At 45.2% G+C, this 16,563-nt stretch overlaps 1 protein-coding gene across 6 annotated transcripts in view; it reads right to left on the bottom strand.

The window, feature by feature from the left end:
• Nucleotides 1–2,370: 2,370 nt before the first annotated feature.
• Nucleotides 2,371–16,563, bottom strand: part of LOC109404606 (E3 ubiquitin-protein ligase Ufd4) — a 117,860-nt gene continuing 103,667 nt past the window's right edge. For all 6 annotated transcript variants that reach the window (XM_062849033.1, XM_062849034.1, XM_029864376.2 and 3 more), the window contains 3 exons: nt 8,332–12,765; nt 3,750–4,807; nt 2,371–3,620 (listed from right to left, as the gene is read on the bottom strand). In XM_062849033.1, coding sequence (XP_062705017.1) covers nt 3,338–3,620; nt 3,750–4,807; nt 8,332–12,765 — 5,775 coding nt within the window. In that variant the 3' untranslated portion in view covers nt 2,371–3,337. The remainder of the gene's footprint in view (nt 3,621–3,749; nt 4,808–8,331; nt 12,766–16,563) is intronic.

Below are 16,563 nucleotides of genomic sequence, written 5' to 3'. Positions count from 1 at the left end.
CCGGATATCTGTTACTCCGTAGGATTCCTAGGACGATTCCAACAGAAGCCAACCACACAACATTGGCAAAGTCTGAAGAGGGTGGTCCGCTTCATCAAAGGGACAAAAGCGAGATGCTTGGAGTACAAGCAGGTACGATCCGCCAAACCATTAGTAGGCTACGTCGATGCGGACTGGGCTTCGGACATCGAAGATCGTAAATCGGTGAGTGGGTTTGCTTTTTTCGTTTTTGGCAATCTTGTCAGCTGGTCAAGCAAGAAGCAAACCACTGTAGCTACTTCTTCAAGCGAGGCCGAATACATCGCCCTCAGCTCGGCAGTATCGGAAGCTGTATGGCTGTCTGGTATTTTGGATGATCTGAAATTGAAGAACTCAAGTCCGGTTACAATCTACGAGGACAACCAAGGTTGTATTGGAATGGCCAAGAACTGCGAATCGAAACGATCCAAACATATTGACGTGAAGCATCATTTCGTTCGGGATCACATTTCGAACGGCAACGTGAGGATTGAGTATGTGAGAACCGAAGATCAACTAGCAGACCTCTTCACCAAACCAATGGATGCTGGACGACTGGGACAACTTGGACGCCGCCTCGGAATATCGGATTGAGAGGGGGTGTTATCGAAGCAGCAATCGGCTATTCTGGTTGCACTGTCCACCCTGGGCCGCCACCCAGCTCGTTGCCTAGCAACCAACCTTAGAAGGTCGTAGTAAGCCACGACTGAATTTGAATTTTTTCACTCTCTTTAAGTTTGCACTTCGTGCTGTATAGTCGCGTTTAAATAAATCTCTTGTTCTAGAAGTTTTCCCGTTTTTCTTCCCGAGTCCCGGTAACGAAATCCCAATAATTATGAAATTTTGGATTTCGACTATTTTTTGGGTGGAGAATCCGATTATAAAATAATCCGGATACCCCTAAGGAACCCAATTCTAAGAAGAGTTCGTGGAGGAACTCCTTTAGGAATCCCTGTAGCAGTTCCTAAAGAAATCCCAGCAGGTTCGTGAATCCCGGAAGCAGTCCCATGAGGAATTCCTTAGGAAAGCTCAGAAAAGCTTTCTTAACAAACTCCTGGAAGAATTTCTTTAGGAAAAAAAATTGAAGGAATCCAGGTCTGCAATAGTTTTTGGACGAATTATTGTTGGAATCTTTGGATGGACTCCCAAAATAATGTTTTGTACAATGTTTCAAGGAATTCCTGGATTAATTTTTGGCTAATCTCTGGTAAAATTTCCTGTAAGGGTTTCTGGAAGAAATTGCTGCTGAAATATTTCAAACTATTCCAGATTGAATCATTGGAGCAATCTCTACTGGAATTCTGGAACACTCAAAATAATACACACGTCTAGGCTACGTGGAAAATCACGTAGCGCCAAAAAAGAGTTCATTTCCTTGGAGTCACCTGTCGCCGATTAGGAACTTCTCCTGGAATTTCTCCAGGAAATCCAGTCTTCCAGAAAATTCTCCAGGAATATTTTCAGGAATTTTTCAGGGATTCCTCCAGAAATTCCTTCAAGGGTTCTTCAAGGAAGTCCTCCTGAAATTTCTCAAGGGATTTTTTTTTCAGAAATTTCTCCAACAATATATCCCAGAATTCCTCTGAAGGATTTCTTACAGGGATTGCTCCAAGAGTTCATCTAAGAAACTTCTCCAGGAATTCCGACTGAGTCTTATCCTAGTATTCCTCCAGGAATTACGCCCGAAATTTGTTCAGAAGTTGCTCCAGGTATTCCAGCATTCTCGCTAGAGATTTTCCCAGGAACTGCTTGAAGGATTCCTCCAGGAATTCCTTCTGGAATTTCATCAATAATTCCTCCAAGGAATCCTCCAGAAATGTTTTTCCCATAATTCCCATAATTTTTACAGGAATTCCTCCAGATATACTTTTAAAAATTCTTCCAGGGATTCCACCGGGAATTCCTCCAGGCATTCTTGTAGGAATTGCAACAGCGATTCATCCAGATTTTTCTTCAGGAGTTTATCCAGGAACTCTTCCAGGGATTTCTCTGGGAATTCCTCAAGTGATTTCTTCAGAAATTCCTCTCAGGGTTTTAGGGTTGTACCCAAGAACTTTTTCAGGATTACGTGATGTTTTTTTTTTCAATTATTTCAAGAATTTGTGGAGGAATTCCAGCGATTAGTATTGGAAGATAATTCAAAAAGGATGCATACAGGAAAAGCTTCCTACGCCCTTGTCTCTCAACAATAAAACGAAACATGCTCCGTTTCAGTGTGAACGTTACGCTAGAGAAAAGTCGAAAAAGCTCTTGGATCATAGGGGTTGATCCCAATAATGTGTGCCATAGAACCACGATGAGAAAGAAAATGCTTTCGGACGGGAAATAAAACGGTAAACCGTCGAGGGCACATTTGTGTCAACATGCTGTTTAATTTGTGGTGAATTTAAAATTCGTTATTGATGTGATTTTCATATGACTGCACTTTTAGTTCTTCTCTTAATGTAGTAGCAGAACCTTTCAGCCGCTTTATAGTTTTCTTTGCCGTAAGGTAATTTTGATTTCATCATCATGATACAACGTAAAACATACTCATATGTCTACTATATGTATACGTTCAATTTCGATTCTATTTTATTGTGTAGTTTTGTGAGTTTCAACGTTGTGTGTAAACTTTCTGTGACAATAGATATTTGTTTCAATCGTTATTTACTTTTTTTTTTGCAATCGTTCAATGGTGGCTCAAAATTTGTCCTAAAAATATATGTATTGGATTACGAATTTTGTTAGGCTTTGAAAATATCGTGCTGAAAACAAGTAAATTTTTGATCAATCACTTATAACGGCTTGAGTGCTTCTTTTATGAGCATACTCAAGTAGTACCGGGTCTTCATCCTCTCTTATGTATATACAATAAATGATTTTGGATTATGACTACTGAAAAAGCTGAAGAATTTTTTTTAGATAATCTGTTGTATGGTTAACTAAGTCTCTATTTGAAGCGGGGTGTATAATTTTCTTCTACTCACAGCAAACTTAAAATGTGTTGGTTTTAAATTTATGCTTTATTTTTCGCATTTATCTTATCTATTGTAGTTTTTTCTTCGCAGAAATTGGTTCTCATTATTTTTAGTGTTTTACAACATAAAACCACAACGTATCGATAACTTTAAGTAATCGGAAAGCTGTCATTTTTTACTTTATATATTTATTGTTTTTTTTTAATCTTTTGTATCCCTTGTTTGAAACAGTTTTAATGTTTACCTTATAGATGAGTTCATTATCTAGAAAATATGTGTTTATTTTACTAATCATAATCCACGCTCATCGGTATGTGGGTTTGTTTGTGAAGTAGGATATCGTTAGCTCAAAGTGGTTTTTAGTTAAGATGGAATCCCTTCTCCTTTGTTGCCGTTAGCAATCGTTCTCGCAAGATTTCCTCATTCGGATAGTCCGGCAGTTTGAGGTAGTGGACACAGGTGTTGACCGAAGGGTAGGAACCTTCGCCGGCGTCTACCTTACGGACCACCGTTAACCGAGGGTGCAGATTGGCCAGGCCGCCCGGTGGCAAACTGCTGCAGCCGGTTGTGAACTGCAAAAATGCTTTTCTTTCGCTGGCGCTCATTCCCATCAACACGTTCACGAAACGCAAGAATCCAGGACTGGAATGTGAAAGAGTTATATGTAACACTACTTTTACAAAGGAATATGAAAGTAATATGAGGTTTTACTAATCATAAGCATTTCACCACAACCGTCATATATTCCTAGACAAGAATAACAGCACTTACCTTTCCTTGGAGTATCCAAGTTTCGGTTCCGTGTAGGTCATAATATCCTCTCGTGTCCACTCCGGGTTCTGCTCGCCGCACAGCATCTTGCGAATCTCTTCCGACGTAAAAGCGGCCAACTTGTTCAGCGGGAATACCTCACAAAAGCCTCGATGGAACGCAGTTAGCTGTTTGGCAATACCTTCTTGCAGGCAGAAGTTGATCGTAAGATTGCAGTACTCTTCGACGTTGTTGATCGTCACATCGATGTTGGAACCGTTTGGAATCAGATCTGCCGATTGGTAACCGTAGTTCTTCGAACTCGGTAGGTAGGTAAAGGTAAGCGCGAGGTCCTCCAAAGCCACACTGCCCGTTTTAGTGTTGAATTTAAGCTCGCTGATTTGCAGTAGTTTCTCCTCGGAGGTGAGATCATCGTTTTGTTCGATATTTTGCTTCTGCTGCACCAATTCTTGCAGTTCCTTGAGGAATTCGTACCGAATCGGATCAATTTCGTGGAGATTTTCTTGAGACAGGATTCCATCATACCAACAGCCATCATTAACCAATTTGGACTGGTAAGAATCCACCAGATCACGATCGCTTTCTTCCGACATCAGAGAAGAAATCATCACATCATCGTGCAAGGCAGACTTGGAAGAAAGATCGCTTAGGGAGCCTCTGGCAAGGGATTTGTTATTACACAGCAGCTGAAGGAAACTGTTGGACAGTGGTAAATCGACTAGACGGCCGTCTTGTAGCACTTTCGCCAGAAATACTCCCAAGAACCAGAAGTAGTTCGCTACAAAGTCGCAAATTTCCGATTCCTGAGGCAACGGGGCCGGGAACAGTCCCGTTGACCGTCGCACGTAATAGCCAATCGGTTTGCTTCCTTCCCCGAGATCGATTTCATCTTCGATCAGCTTGGGCTCATCATCGCACAACCACATTCCCAGATCACTTCGTTGTAGTTCCGCTGCCACCAGTGCGTAGAATTCCAACGTCGGACCAAGTCCGGTACCTTCCTCTCCGACGAACTCCACTTCCAACACGGACTTCCGATTGCAGTGGATCTTCATGACCTGCATAAAATGTAAAAAAAAAGGTTAAGTTCTCTTGTCAGCAGCGAACTAACGGTGTAACTAGGTTCAAGTAGAAAGGGGATTCTCTAAACAACTTAACTTTTGTTCACAATTCATAAAGACGTGTTTACCATGTGGCAAAAAACGGGCTGAGGAACACGAAAAACTATATCAAATAACGTTTACACCTTCCCGGGTCTAGAACCTTGTAATCCTATCAAATTGAGGCATCGAAGAAACTGAAACAAGGAATCACAGAAAAACGACAAGGAAATTGATACGAGAATTTCAAATCAACTGCCGATTATCCAGAAAGGTCGTAACATCCTTAACCGCGAGCGGAACCATCAATTGCTATCCGAATATTTATGCTTTGAACCAGAAACTGCCACTGTTGGGAATTCATTCTGAGAATGCATCCAGGAATGCCTTCCGGAGATTCCTCAATGAATTCCGCAACCTCTCCGAAGAATTCTTATCCAGAACATTCCTCCTGTAGGATGTTCTTTCAGTAATTCAATCCAGCGAGTTTACCAAAAAACCCATTCCGAGGATTCTTCTAGGAGTTTCCTCCGAAAAGTGTCACAGGAATTCCTTTCAGAGATTCCTCCTGGAGTTTCTTACAGGGATTTGCTTCCGGGGATTCCTCCAAGAATTCCTTTTAGACATGCTTCCTGGATGTTGTGGGGGTTACTCCAGAAATTAATTACAGGGAATTTCCTAGAAATTCATTTCCGGCGACTCCGCGTAAAATGCTTTCGAACGCTCCTGCACAAGTTACCTCCAAAAAGTCCGGAGGTTCCTCTAGAAGTTTCTTCCGAAAATTCAAACAGGTATCACCTAACGAATTACTCCAAAAAATTCTACAGGAGCTTGTTCGTGGATTCCTCCGTGAAATCCTACTAGAGTTCCTCCGGGAGTTCGTCCAAGACAATCTCCAGGAATATTCCGAAGAAATTCCCCATGAAGTTCCTCTGCGAGTTCTTCCGAAAGTTCCCGCAAGAGTTTTTACAAGATTCTCTCCGAGATTTCCTTCGGGAAATTTTCCAGGAATTCCTCCAGGAATTCTCCCAGGAAGTTCCTCAAAAATTTCCTCCAGGAGTTCCTTAAGAAATTTCTTAAGGAATTCTTCAAGTAAGTTCCTCTGGAAGTACCTCCGAGAATTCCTCAGGGAATTCCTCCAGGAATCCTTGCAAGAGTTCCTCAAGGAATTTCTCAAGAAGTTCCTCCAGGAAGTTCCTACAGGAGTTCCTCCAGAAATTTCGCCAAATTTTTCTCCAGGAGATCCTATGGAAATTTCTCCGTGAGTTCCTGCAGACAATCATCTTCCGGTAATTCCTCCAAAATTTCCTCCAGGAGTTCCTTCGAATATTCCTCCGGGAGGAATTCCTAAAGGAATTTCTAGAGGAACTCCTGGAGAAATTCCTAGAGAAATATCCGGAGGAATTCCTAGAGTAATTGTCGGAGGAATTTCCGGAGGAATTCCTGGAGGAATTTGCGGAGGAGTTCCTGGAGGAATTACTGGAGGAATTTCCGGAGGAATTACTGGAGGAATTTCCGGAGGAATTACTGAAAGAATTTTCGGAGGAAATCGTGAATAAATTTCCAGAGGAAATCCTGGAGGAATTTCCAGAGGAAATCCTGGAGTAATTTCAGACGAAATCCTGGAGGAATTTCAGACGAAATCCTGGAGGAATTTCCAGAGGAAATCCTGGAGGAACTTCCAGAGGAAATCCTGGAGGAATTTCCAGAGGAAATCCTTGAGGAATTTCCAGAGGAAATCCTGGAGGAATTTCCTGAGGAAATCCTGGAGGAATTTCAAGAAGAAATCCTGGAGGAATTTCCAGAGGAAATCTTGGAAGAATTTCCAGAGGAAATCCTGGAAGAATTTCCAGAGGAATTTCCAGAGGAAATCCTGGAGGAATTTCCAGTGGAAATCCTGGAGGAATTTCCGGAGGAAATCCTGGAGGAATTTGCAGAAGAAACCCTGCAGCAATTTCCAGAGGAAATCCTGGAGGAATTTCCAGAGGAAATCCTGGAGGAATTTCCAGTAGAAATCCTGGAGGAATTTCCGGAGGAAATCCTGGAGGAATTTGCAGAAGAAACCCTGCAGCAATTTCCAGAGGAAATCCTGGAGGAATTTCCAGAGGAAATTCTGGAAGAATTTCCAGAGGAAATGCTGGAAGAATTTCAAGAGGAAATTCTGGAAGAATTTCCAGAGGAAATCCTGGAAGAATTTCCAGAGGAAATCCTGGAAGAATTTCCAGAGGAAATCCTGGAAGAATTTCCAGAGGAAATCCTGGAAGAATTTCCAGAGGAAATCCTGGAAGAATTTCCAGAGGAAATCCTGAAGGAATTTCCAGAGGAAATCTTGGAAGAATTTCCAGAGGAAATCCTGGAGGAATTTCCTGAGGAAATCCTGGAGGAATTTCCAGAGCAAATCTTGGAAGAATTTCCAGAGGAAATCCTGGAAGAATTTCCAGAGGAAATCCTGGAGGAATTTCCTGAGGAAATCCTGGAAGAATTTCCTGAGGAAATCCTGGAAGAATTTCTAGAGGAAATCCTGGAAGAATTTCCAGAGGAAATCCTGGAAGAATTTCCAGAGGAAATCCTGGAAGAATTTCCAGAGGAAATCCTGGAAGAATTTCCAGAGGAAATCCTGGAAGAATTTCCAGAGGAAATCCTGGAAGAATTTCCAGAGGAAATCCTGGAGGAATTTCCAGAGGAAATCTTGGAAGAATTTCCAGAGGAAATCCTGGAGGAATTTCCTGAGGAAATCCTGGAGGAATTTCCAGAGGAAATCCTGGAGGAATTTCCAGAGGAAATCTTTGAAGAATTTCCAGAGGAAATCCTGGAAGAATATTCAGAGGAAATCCTGGAGGAATTTGCGGAGGGATTTCCGGAGTTAGGCACCCTACACACTACTCAAACGGTTTGACCAACATTGACTCCGCCCCCAGGTTGGTGGTTGAGTTGGTGCTGTGTTTGACCGTGTGTGATGCTGCTTGACGAACCGATTTGGCAGTTCGTCAAACCGATTTGACGGTTGACGGTTTCACAGTGCGATTTCAAATGGGGGATGATGTTGGTGCAACCAAAGTGACATGTTGGTGCAACACGATTTGGCAGTTCGTCATACGGTTGCAGAAACATTCGCTGGTTCGACCAACCAGGGGGCGGTGGCAATGTTGGTCAAACGGTTTGAGTAGTGTGTAGGGTGCCTTATGGACATGATGCTTTTTGCAAAAACTTCTTAATAAATTTTCAACCGATTTTCCCTTTCAAAGAATCGAATGATCGGTTCGGAATTTACAGCTCTAAACGTGTATCCAATACCTAACATTTTTGTTTACATTTATGAAACAAGATAATGTATTGTTTTTACCTTATGGCAAAAAAAACCGAAACGGTTCCTCATTCTACTCGAAAAGCTATACATTACTTACATAACTTCCCGGGTCTAGAACCTTGTAATCCTGTGGAATTGAGTACCTTTAACTAAGAGCTAAAAACGCAAGCCTTACCTGTTGCGCCCATTCGAGCAGATTTTCCCCGCGTGGAACCTTGACGCGCTCGTGCTTCAGCCTTCCGACGCGGAACTCGTGCTGGTCGGCATGCCGGGGGCTCAGTCCGGGAGCCCGCTGCCGTTCCAGATTCACATCCCGTTGCGACTGGAGCCACACGATACTTCGCGACGCACCGAAGGCGGTACAGTTGAAGTACAGCTGCCGCGTTTCGAAGGGGAACAGGAACGGACACGTCTGGTTGAAGTCTTCGCACCATTTCGGGAGGCTGCCACTGGCAAGGACTAGGGGGTCTTGTATTTGCTGCTGCAGTTTGTTGGTAATTTTCTTGCTCAGGAAAATATCCGGGTTGAGATTGTTGTTGGATTCCATGTCCGGCATGAGGTTCTTGTCGTTGTTGGAGGGAGACGATGTAAGGGTTCGGTTGATGGCACTCAGCTGGCCGAGAAGCTGTAGGACGTCGTCCACGGTGCAGTGCGTTGAGGCCGTTGGATTGAGCGGTGTTCCCGGGATGGGGGAACTAGGCGACAGGGTGGATCCTCCACTGCGCTGAGAAAACATGGACACCACTGGAGTGGCACGTCCTTCTTCTCCACTGCTGAAGTCTTCGCCACGGCAGGAACCGATTCCAGCTGATGAAGCGGCTTCCCGGTAGACGATGGTGTACGTCGGTTGCCAAATTTTGCGGAACTTGTCCTGCTTGGTCATGTTGGTTTGGAGGATCAGTTCCTGCACTGCTCGGAATATGGTCCAATCGGGCTGAGATAATGGGATTTCCACGTCACTCACTCCGTTTATGTTGGGGCCACGGAGCAGAAGTGCGAGGGACGGCTGCGGTAGAGGAGCATGATCAGAATGACTGCTACTGGGATGGCCATTGTCAGCGGAGCTTCCGGGGGCCGGGATTTCCAAATCACTTGTTTGATTGACGTTGGTTCTTCCGGGACGGGGGTCAAACGCAGGAATGAGTGCCGAAAACTGTCGTTTCAAAACGAATTCATCATCCCACGATTTGCGCTTCCCTGCCGCGGCTAATCGGTTCTCCAAGGTCTCCTCATCCATGAAGGAGAGTAAATTTCGAGAAACCATCACCTGAAGCAAGGTATTTCCGACTTCTTCGTATTCATCCTCATTTTCATCGTCATCGTTCTCATCCTCCATGTCTTCATCGTCATCCAAATCTCCAAGCAATGTTGGTGCCCTGCACTGCTCCAGGAAATCTTCCAAGGAAACCTGTTCACTATCACTACTGGTAGAAGTAAGACTCATCGTGAGTGCCGGATTCAATACGGCTTGCACATTTCCGCTCTGAACCGATCCCGCGTTTCCACCTGAAGCGTTATTTGCTCCTCCACTAACCGCTGCCGAATTCGAATTATTCGAAGAACTTGAGAGACTAGGATAGCTTTGTGCGGTACTCAACAGTCCACTGTGGAAGTTGCTCGAAAGGGCCAGCTTGACCAGACTAGTAACGGAATTTTGTCCCCGCGGGAAGAAGCCCGAGTTGGCCGCCTGCAGACTGCTCAGCTGGTTGTTGTTAGGTTGAGCATTGTTGCTTCCCGACGAAGCGGCCGATGCATTTGAGCTGGACTGCACCTGGTGGGACACGGAACTTCCAGAAGTACGTCTCCGAGCGATAGCTGCAAACGTTTCCAACAATCCCGGCGGAGTTTGGACTTCCTGTGGAACATTGTTCTCATTACTTGTCAGATTTGGAACGCTCACACTCATCGGATTGACGGAGACCGGTGAATCCGGATTTGGTCCAGTAGATTCCTTGGAACTTCCGGCTGATGCACTACCTTCTGAATCGACGGCAATCGCGGTGTTGTTCTTTAGGTTATTAGCCATGTCGCGATCGTCCGGTTCTTGCTGCTTAACCTCGTTGAGAACTTTCTTCGTTACGCCACCGGATGCTGCGGCGTTGTTATTGATGGTATTGTTGAATTTAACGTCTCCGACGATTTTGTCACTCATAGGAAGAGTGCTAGTGCTACTGGTGCTTGAGCTGGCCACAAAGAAGGTTCCCACCGGAGCTGTTCCGGTTTGTGGCGGTTGTTGCGGCGTCGGAAGGGCGATCTTCACCGATGAAAGAAGGTTGGATTGGGTAAGCAGCTCCGATGAAAGCAGATTGTTGGTATTGTTCCGAAGCATATCAACGCCTTCCCTCATCTTGTCCAGAACATCCAGCTTAGTCGGAAGATAAGCTGTCTTACCCGAACTACTGCTACTGCTGTTGTTCAAATTGATTTTGTTGTTTGTTTCATTGATGTTGTTAGTTTTGTTGTTGTCTTCCGATGAAGAGGATGACGAACAGGCTGCGAGTTGAGTTCCGAAATTGCTCACAAACTGGGTGCCACTGACGGTGCTGTTTTTAATGTTATCCGAGAGTGTCAGATTCTCAGTGATGGTGGCCAAATCCGAAACTAGAGTCGAAGTGCTTGTATTGATTTGCGACAGATCAGGAATGTTTCCTCGCTCGCCCAACGAGTGGACAATCACCGATACTTCCTGGTTGTTCAGATTGTTATTGTTGGTGCCGGGAGCGGACAAGTCGTTGCTGCTGCTTCCTCCACTCGTGTTGGCCAAATCAGATCGCGCACAAGAGAGCACATTTTCGGCAATCACTTCCACTGCTTGCTTCCAGGCGAGGTTATCGACGGAAGTCGCTTGCTCTGTTGAGGCTACCGATGACTTGTTTTCCGTTGCTTCCGGAAGGCTTGGAGTAGAACTCGATTTGCGGCTTGTGAGAACATTCAACGATTTGTCATAGACTTTCTTTCCCGTGGAAACTGATACGGTATTCATAGGAACGAGACCAGCACCAGAGTTGTTCAACTCGTAAGGAGCAGTGAGATTTTCACTGTTTGACAATTTTAGATCGTATTTGCCTTCGGCACCCATACGATAGGAGTTCCTCAAGCCATGGTCCCATTTTACGTCGATCCATCCGTTATGAATCTCTCCCGTTACGGTACCTTCCCCAGGAGGATTTCCATCCTGATCATCCCAATGCCAATCAACTCCCCGTACTACGCGAGCCCCTTGAGTGATGTACTTCAACTGGGTCCGGATCTGTCGTCGTTCCTTCCGTAGCCGGGCTTCATTCTCCTTGGCGGCAGCTTTTCCCATATCGTCACAAACGGAAACAACCTTTCCGTAGATTTCAAACCCGCTCAAGCTTAGATAATGTGTCTGTCCGGAGGCATTCCGTCCATTCTGGTGAATTCTGACGTGACGCCATCCCTGCAGTTCATCAGCGGAGCACTCGATTGGCCACGTGCATGTACTTCCGGGTTCGGCCAAACTTTTGTCATCCGAATGGGTTAGCATGGTCACCCAGTTTATGCCGTCCTTGGACATCTGGAACATCCAGTTCCGTAAAGCGGAACGTCCGTAGCCCCGGGCATGTCGCAATGTGTAAGCTGTCGGAATGACAAACATCCCCAAATCGATGGCGAACCAAGATTTCTTATTGTCCTTGGTGTGACAGTTCACGCTAACGCTATCTCTGGACAGGATGTCCTCCAGTTTACCGTACGGAAGTTGCTTACCTTCGCTGCTCGTGACAGTAACCAACCCGTACTGAGCCGGATTCACCCATTCCGTGGTCTTGCCGTTTGTTCCGATGTAGTACACAATACCATTCTCATCAAAGTCGTGCTGGTGTTTGAACTGCATACTTCCCGACTTTGCTTCTTTCAGCTTTTTCAAGAACAAGAAGGATGACCGATCCATATCATACCACTGCTTAGCTACCATCTTCAGAAGATACTTGTTCAACTGGCCAACCGTTGCCAGCGGTTCCATTTTCAAATTCCTTCCGGTCCGATCGAACAATGTCTGCTCGCAAGCGGCTCTTTCCAGTCGGAAGCTCAGCCGTTTCGTGAGAATCTGCAACCCATAGCTACCGCCTGGTGAGTCGTACATATGCACCGGAAGCTTCTCGATGCTTTCCAACACCGATACCAACTTCTGCACTAGGATGCTGGCCGTATTTTTCCCATTTTTGGTGTCGCCGTACATACACTTCTTGAAGATCGATATCCGCTGTTTTTGGTACTTGTTCGCCTTACTCCTGTTCATTTCCAGCTCCCAGTAGTTCCGAGAGAGCACCGCCACCAACGATTGCACCAGCCCTGAGCTGTGCATCTCGTAGGCACTAATTACCCCGTCGTCGTTCAACAGCTGAACCAGATCGTGTAGTGCGTTGTACAGCTTCTCCTGCCATGTGCTGTTTGCTTTGGAACCGTCCAACTGCTGTTGCTGTTGATTTCGCACCTGTAGCAGACTGGACGCTTTCGGGGCACACTGTTCCTCCAGGGCGGCTTCAATTTGTCGCACGATGGTACACAGTTTAGCCACGGCTCCTCGGGGTACGGCTTGCGCTGCTTTGAAGTATCGGTTGTACAGATCACGGGCAATGTTCTTCACCTGGAATTGAGAGAAGAAATCATTTAAGTAGGTAGGTAGGTACACTGCAAAATATTTTTGCTGGTAATCAGCAAACTTTGCTGATTTTTGGCGTGCTGATTGCATTCAGCAATACAAATTACTGAGTATCAGCAATTATTTTTCAACTTGCTGAACCATCCAGCAATTTTGACAGTTGATCAGCAAAGTTGTGCTGAAATTCAGCAATTTCTTTTGCTGATTTTTGGCGTGCTGGAAGCATTTCAAAAATTTCGGTGTGTATATACGAAAATCTATCGTTATGGCTAGTTTCCACCTGGTAAGTACTGTGTAAAAGGATAGGACAAGTAGGGTAATTTTCCAATGTTGCACGGCTAAAAATTCGCCAATTGGGTTGTTTAGTGAATAAAATATTGCTATATTCTACAGCCTAATCGAAAGAGCTCATTTTTCTGAGTATAACGTGATTTTATTGGATTTCAACGCCTTTGTTTTGATGGTTAAATCAACAAAACAGTTTTAATTTTCGTGGATACAATGACAGTTCAATCGTTAAAGTGACTGTTGTAGTGTTTCACTAAACTTGGCAGCACTGCAACTAATAGTTGAAAACGACACCAACATGTAAACAAGAAGAAGAGCATAAATAAAAGTACACTTGTAAACTCCACACGTGTAGTGTTTCAATCCCAACATTTTTGGCGACTAAAGATGGGATTTCGCGATTGAATTCGAAAAAAAGTTGCTTAAATGCGGAAAGTATCGGTTTAAATACGAGTAGATCGGATAAACGTGTCGGGCGCGGCTGTTCCGGATTGAAAGTCGTCGGGATCGTTTTCGCCGATTGCATTCAGTAGCATAACCTCAACCAGCGGAAAATGGAAAAGACAACTTTGGCACCTTTCGATGTGACGGACTCAGCATCTATTGCGAGTCGATGGACGAAGTGGAAAAGATCCCTTCAGCTATGTTTGGACGTGAATTGTGTAGCTCTTCCCTCCCGCAAGCGTTCGTATCTGCTGCACTATGCCGGATCAGAAGTGCAGGATATTTTCTACAATATCGAAGGCCATGATGCAGATCCTCCGCCAGGATCGGATGTTTTCACAGAAGCTATTCGTTTGCTTGATGCTCACTTCGCTCCACTCAACAACATTCCGTACGAAAGGTGCGTGTTCCGGAAGATGATACAGCAGGAGAATGAATCGGTTGAGAAATTTATTCACCGGCTTCGGGATCAAGGCCGTCTCTGCGATTATGGTGCCGCTTTAGAGATGAGGATCACGGAACAAGTATTTGACAACTGTGTGTCCGACGCACTAAGAGAGGCGATATTGAAGAAGAAATTAATGACGGTTCAAGATATTGCGGAAGAAGGTCGAGTGCTGGAGACGGTGAAACGAAATCGCGATCAGATGAAGAAATCAGTGGAGGAAGCGCAGTTGAGCTTGGTGAAGAAGCAGGGCCGTGAAGAAGTTTGCTTTCGCTGTGGAAACGTAGGGCATTTCGCCAACGACAAAAGATGTCCGGCCAGGTCAAAAGTATGCGACAAATGCCAAATCGTGGGTCACTTCAAGAAGATGTGTAAGACCAAGATGAAGACGAGGCCAGGTGAACCGTCGGCACGGAAGCAGAAGATCCAGCAAGTACGGGAAACTCATGACAGCGTTTCGGATTCATCCAGCGAAGGAACGGAGTCGGACGACGATGTGCAGCAGGTGTATGCGAACGGTTCGGGCCTGGATAACACTACTTGCTTCGTCGGAGGCGTCAAAACGGATTGGATTATTGACTCCGGAGCCCACGTAAATGTGATAACGCGAGGAATGTGGAAGTGGCTGAAGAAACAGGGATGTGTAGTGAGCAAGGAATGTAAATCGGAAAAAGTGCTTCGAGTGTATGGCGATGGGAAGTTGAAAGTGCACAAAGTTATAAAAACGGACATCGCAACGCAAGATAAAACGGTGCACCACGAGATTTGTGTTGTTGACAGCGAAAAAGGGGCCAATCTCTTAAGCAGAGCAACCTCTATCGAACTCGGACTACTTGAAATTCGCGGACAAGTGTTCAGTGTTGACAATGGTGAACCACCGATAGGAAAATTGAAAAATGTGCAAGTTCAGATCAAACTTGATCAAAGTGTATCGCCAGTTCAGCAGTCGTGCAGACGTCTGCCGATTCCGTTGAAAGCTTTAGTGGACGAAAAACTTGCGGACCTACTCGAACAAGACATTATCGAGCCGGCGCCGTTGAACATCAGTTGGGCTTCTCCTCTCGTAGTAACTCCGAAGGACGGCGGGCGTTCTGTTCGGCTTTGCATAGATATGCGTAAAGCAAACAAGGCAATAATTCCAGAAAAGCACCCTTTGCCCACATTCGAAGAAATAATGCCTCATCTGGAAGGGTGCAAGGTCTTCAGCAAAATTGATTTGGTAAAGGCATTCCACCAAATTGAGCTGGCACCTGAATCACGTGATATCACTACCTTCGTGACTCAGGACGCGTACTACCGCTACAAGAGGCTTATGTTTGGGATGAAAGTCGCACCGGAGATATTTCAACGGTGCATCGAAAGAGTGCTGAAAGGGCTGAAAGGAGTAAAAGTGTTCATTGATGATGTGCTGGTATATGGAGCGACTAAGGAGGAGCACGACTTACGTTTGAAAGCAGTACTGGATCGTCTTAAGGAGAATGGACTCACGATCAACGAGGCAAAGTGCGAGTTTGGCCAACCGATGGTTAAATTCATGGGACATCAACTGTCGGAAGACGGAATTCTTCCTACGAACGAAAAGGTTAGTGCCATTCAAAATTTTCGTCGTCCTGAAACGGCCAGCGAGATGCGAAGCTTTTTGGGGCTAGTGAATTACGTGGGGAAGTTTATCCCCAATCTGTCGGCCGTCACTGCTCCACTTCGCAAAATGATAGTTAAGGGTGTCAAATTTCACTGGTCAAAGGAAGCGAAATTATCGTTCAACGAGGTGAAGCAGGCCATGGCGAACCCTAATCACTTGGCTTTCTACAATCCCCGGTACAAAACTACTCTGGTTACCGACGCAAGTGATAATGGGATCGGTGCTGTTTTGCTACAAACCAGCAACTCCAAAACGAGACCAGTTAGTTACGCTAGCAAGAGTCTCTCTAAAACGGAACAAAAATATTCGACCCTGGACAAAGAAGCACTTGCCATTGTTTGGGCAACTGAACGATTCGAAATGTATCTAAGAGGCTTGGATTTTTCGATTCTCACCGACCACAAACCGTTGATTCACATCTTCAGTGAGTCCTCCTGTCCAAACAAGCGGCAAGAGAGATGGGTGCTCCGAATGCAATCGTATCGATACTCCATAAAACACGTCCCTGGGGAAGTGAACATTGCGGACCCGCTGTCCAGGCTCTGCGAAACGGTTGATGCGAAAACGTATGACAAACGGTCGGAAGATGCGTTGTATTCGATTGCGGAGGTTAACATACCGTCTGCGATAACTATGACCGAGGTTATTCGAAGTTCGCAGAATGATCCGGAATTCGAAAAGGTGAAGAAAGCCCTGAATGACGACCAATGGAGTGATTTGAAAGCTTACGCACCATTCAAATCCGAGTTGTGCTTTTCGAAAGACCTTGTGCTGCGGAGAGATAAAATCGTCGTCCCTGGTGATCTTCGTGAAGCAGTTGTAAGGTTGTCACACTCTGGACACCCGGGTAAGGAGAAAATGAAGCGTCGTCTACGAACAGCGGTGTGGTGGCCGGGCTTGGACTCAGATGTCGAGAAGGCATGCAGAAGCTGTGTCGAGTGCCAGATGGTTGGACCTGTAAACA

This window comes from Aedes albopictus, chromosome 2, assembly GCF_035046485.1.
Source record: "Aedes albopictus strain Foshan chromosome 2, AalbF5, whole genome shotgun sequence".
In the NCBI taxonomy this organism is placed as follows: Eukaryota; Metazoa; Arthropoda; class Insecta; order Diptera; family Culicidae; genus Aedes; species Aedes albopictus.
Note: the sequence above shows the minus strand (reverse complement) of the source record. Positions and strands in the feature narration are given on the sequence as shown.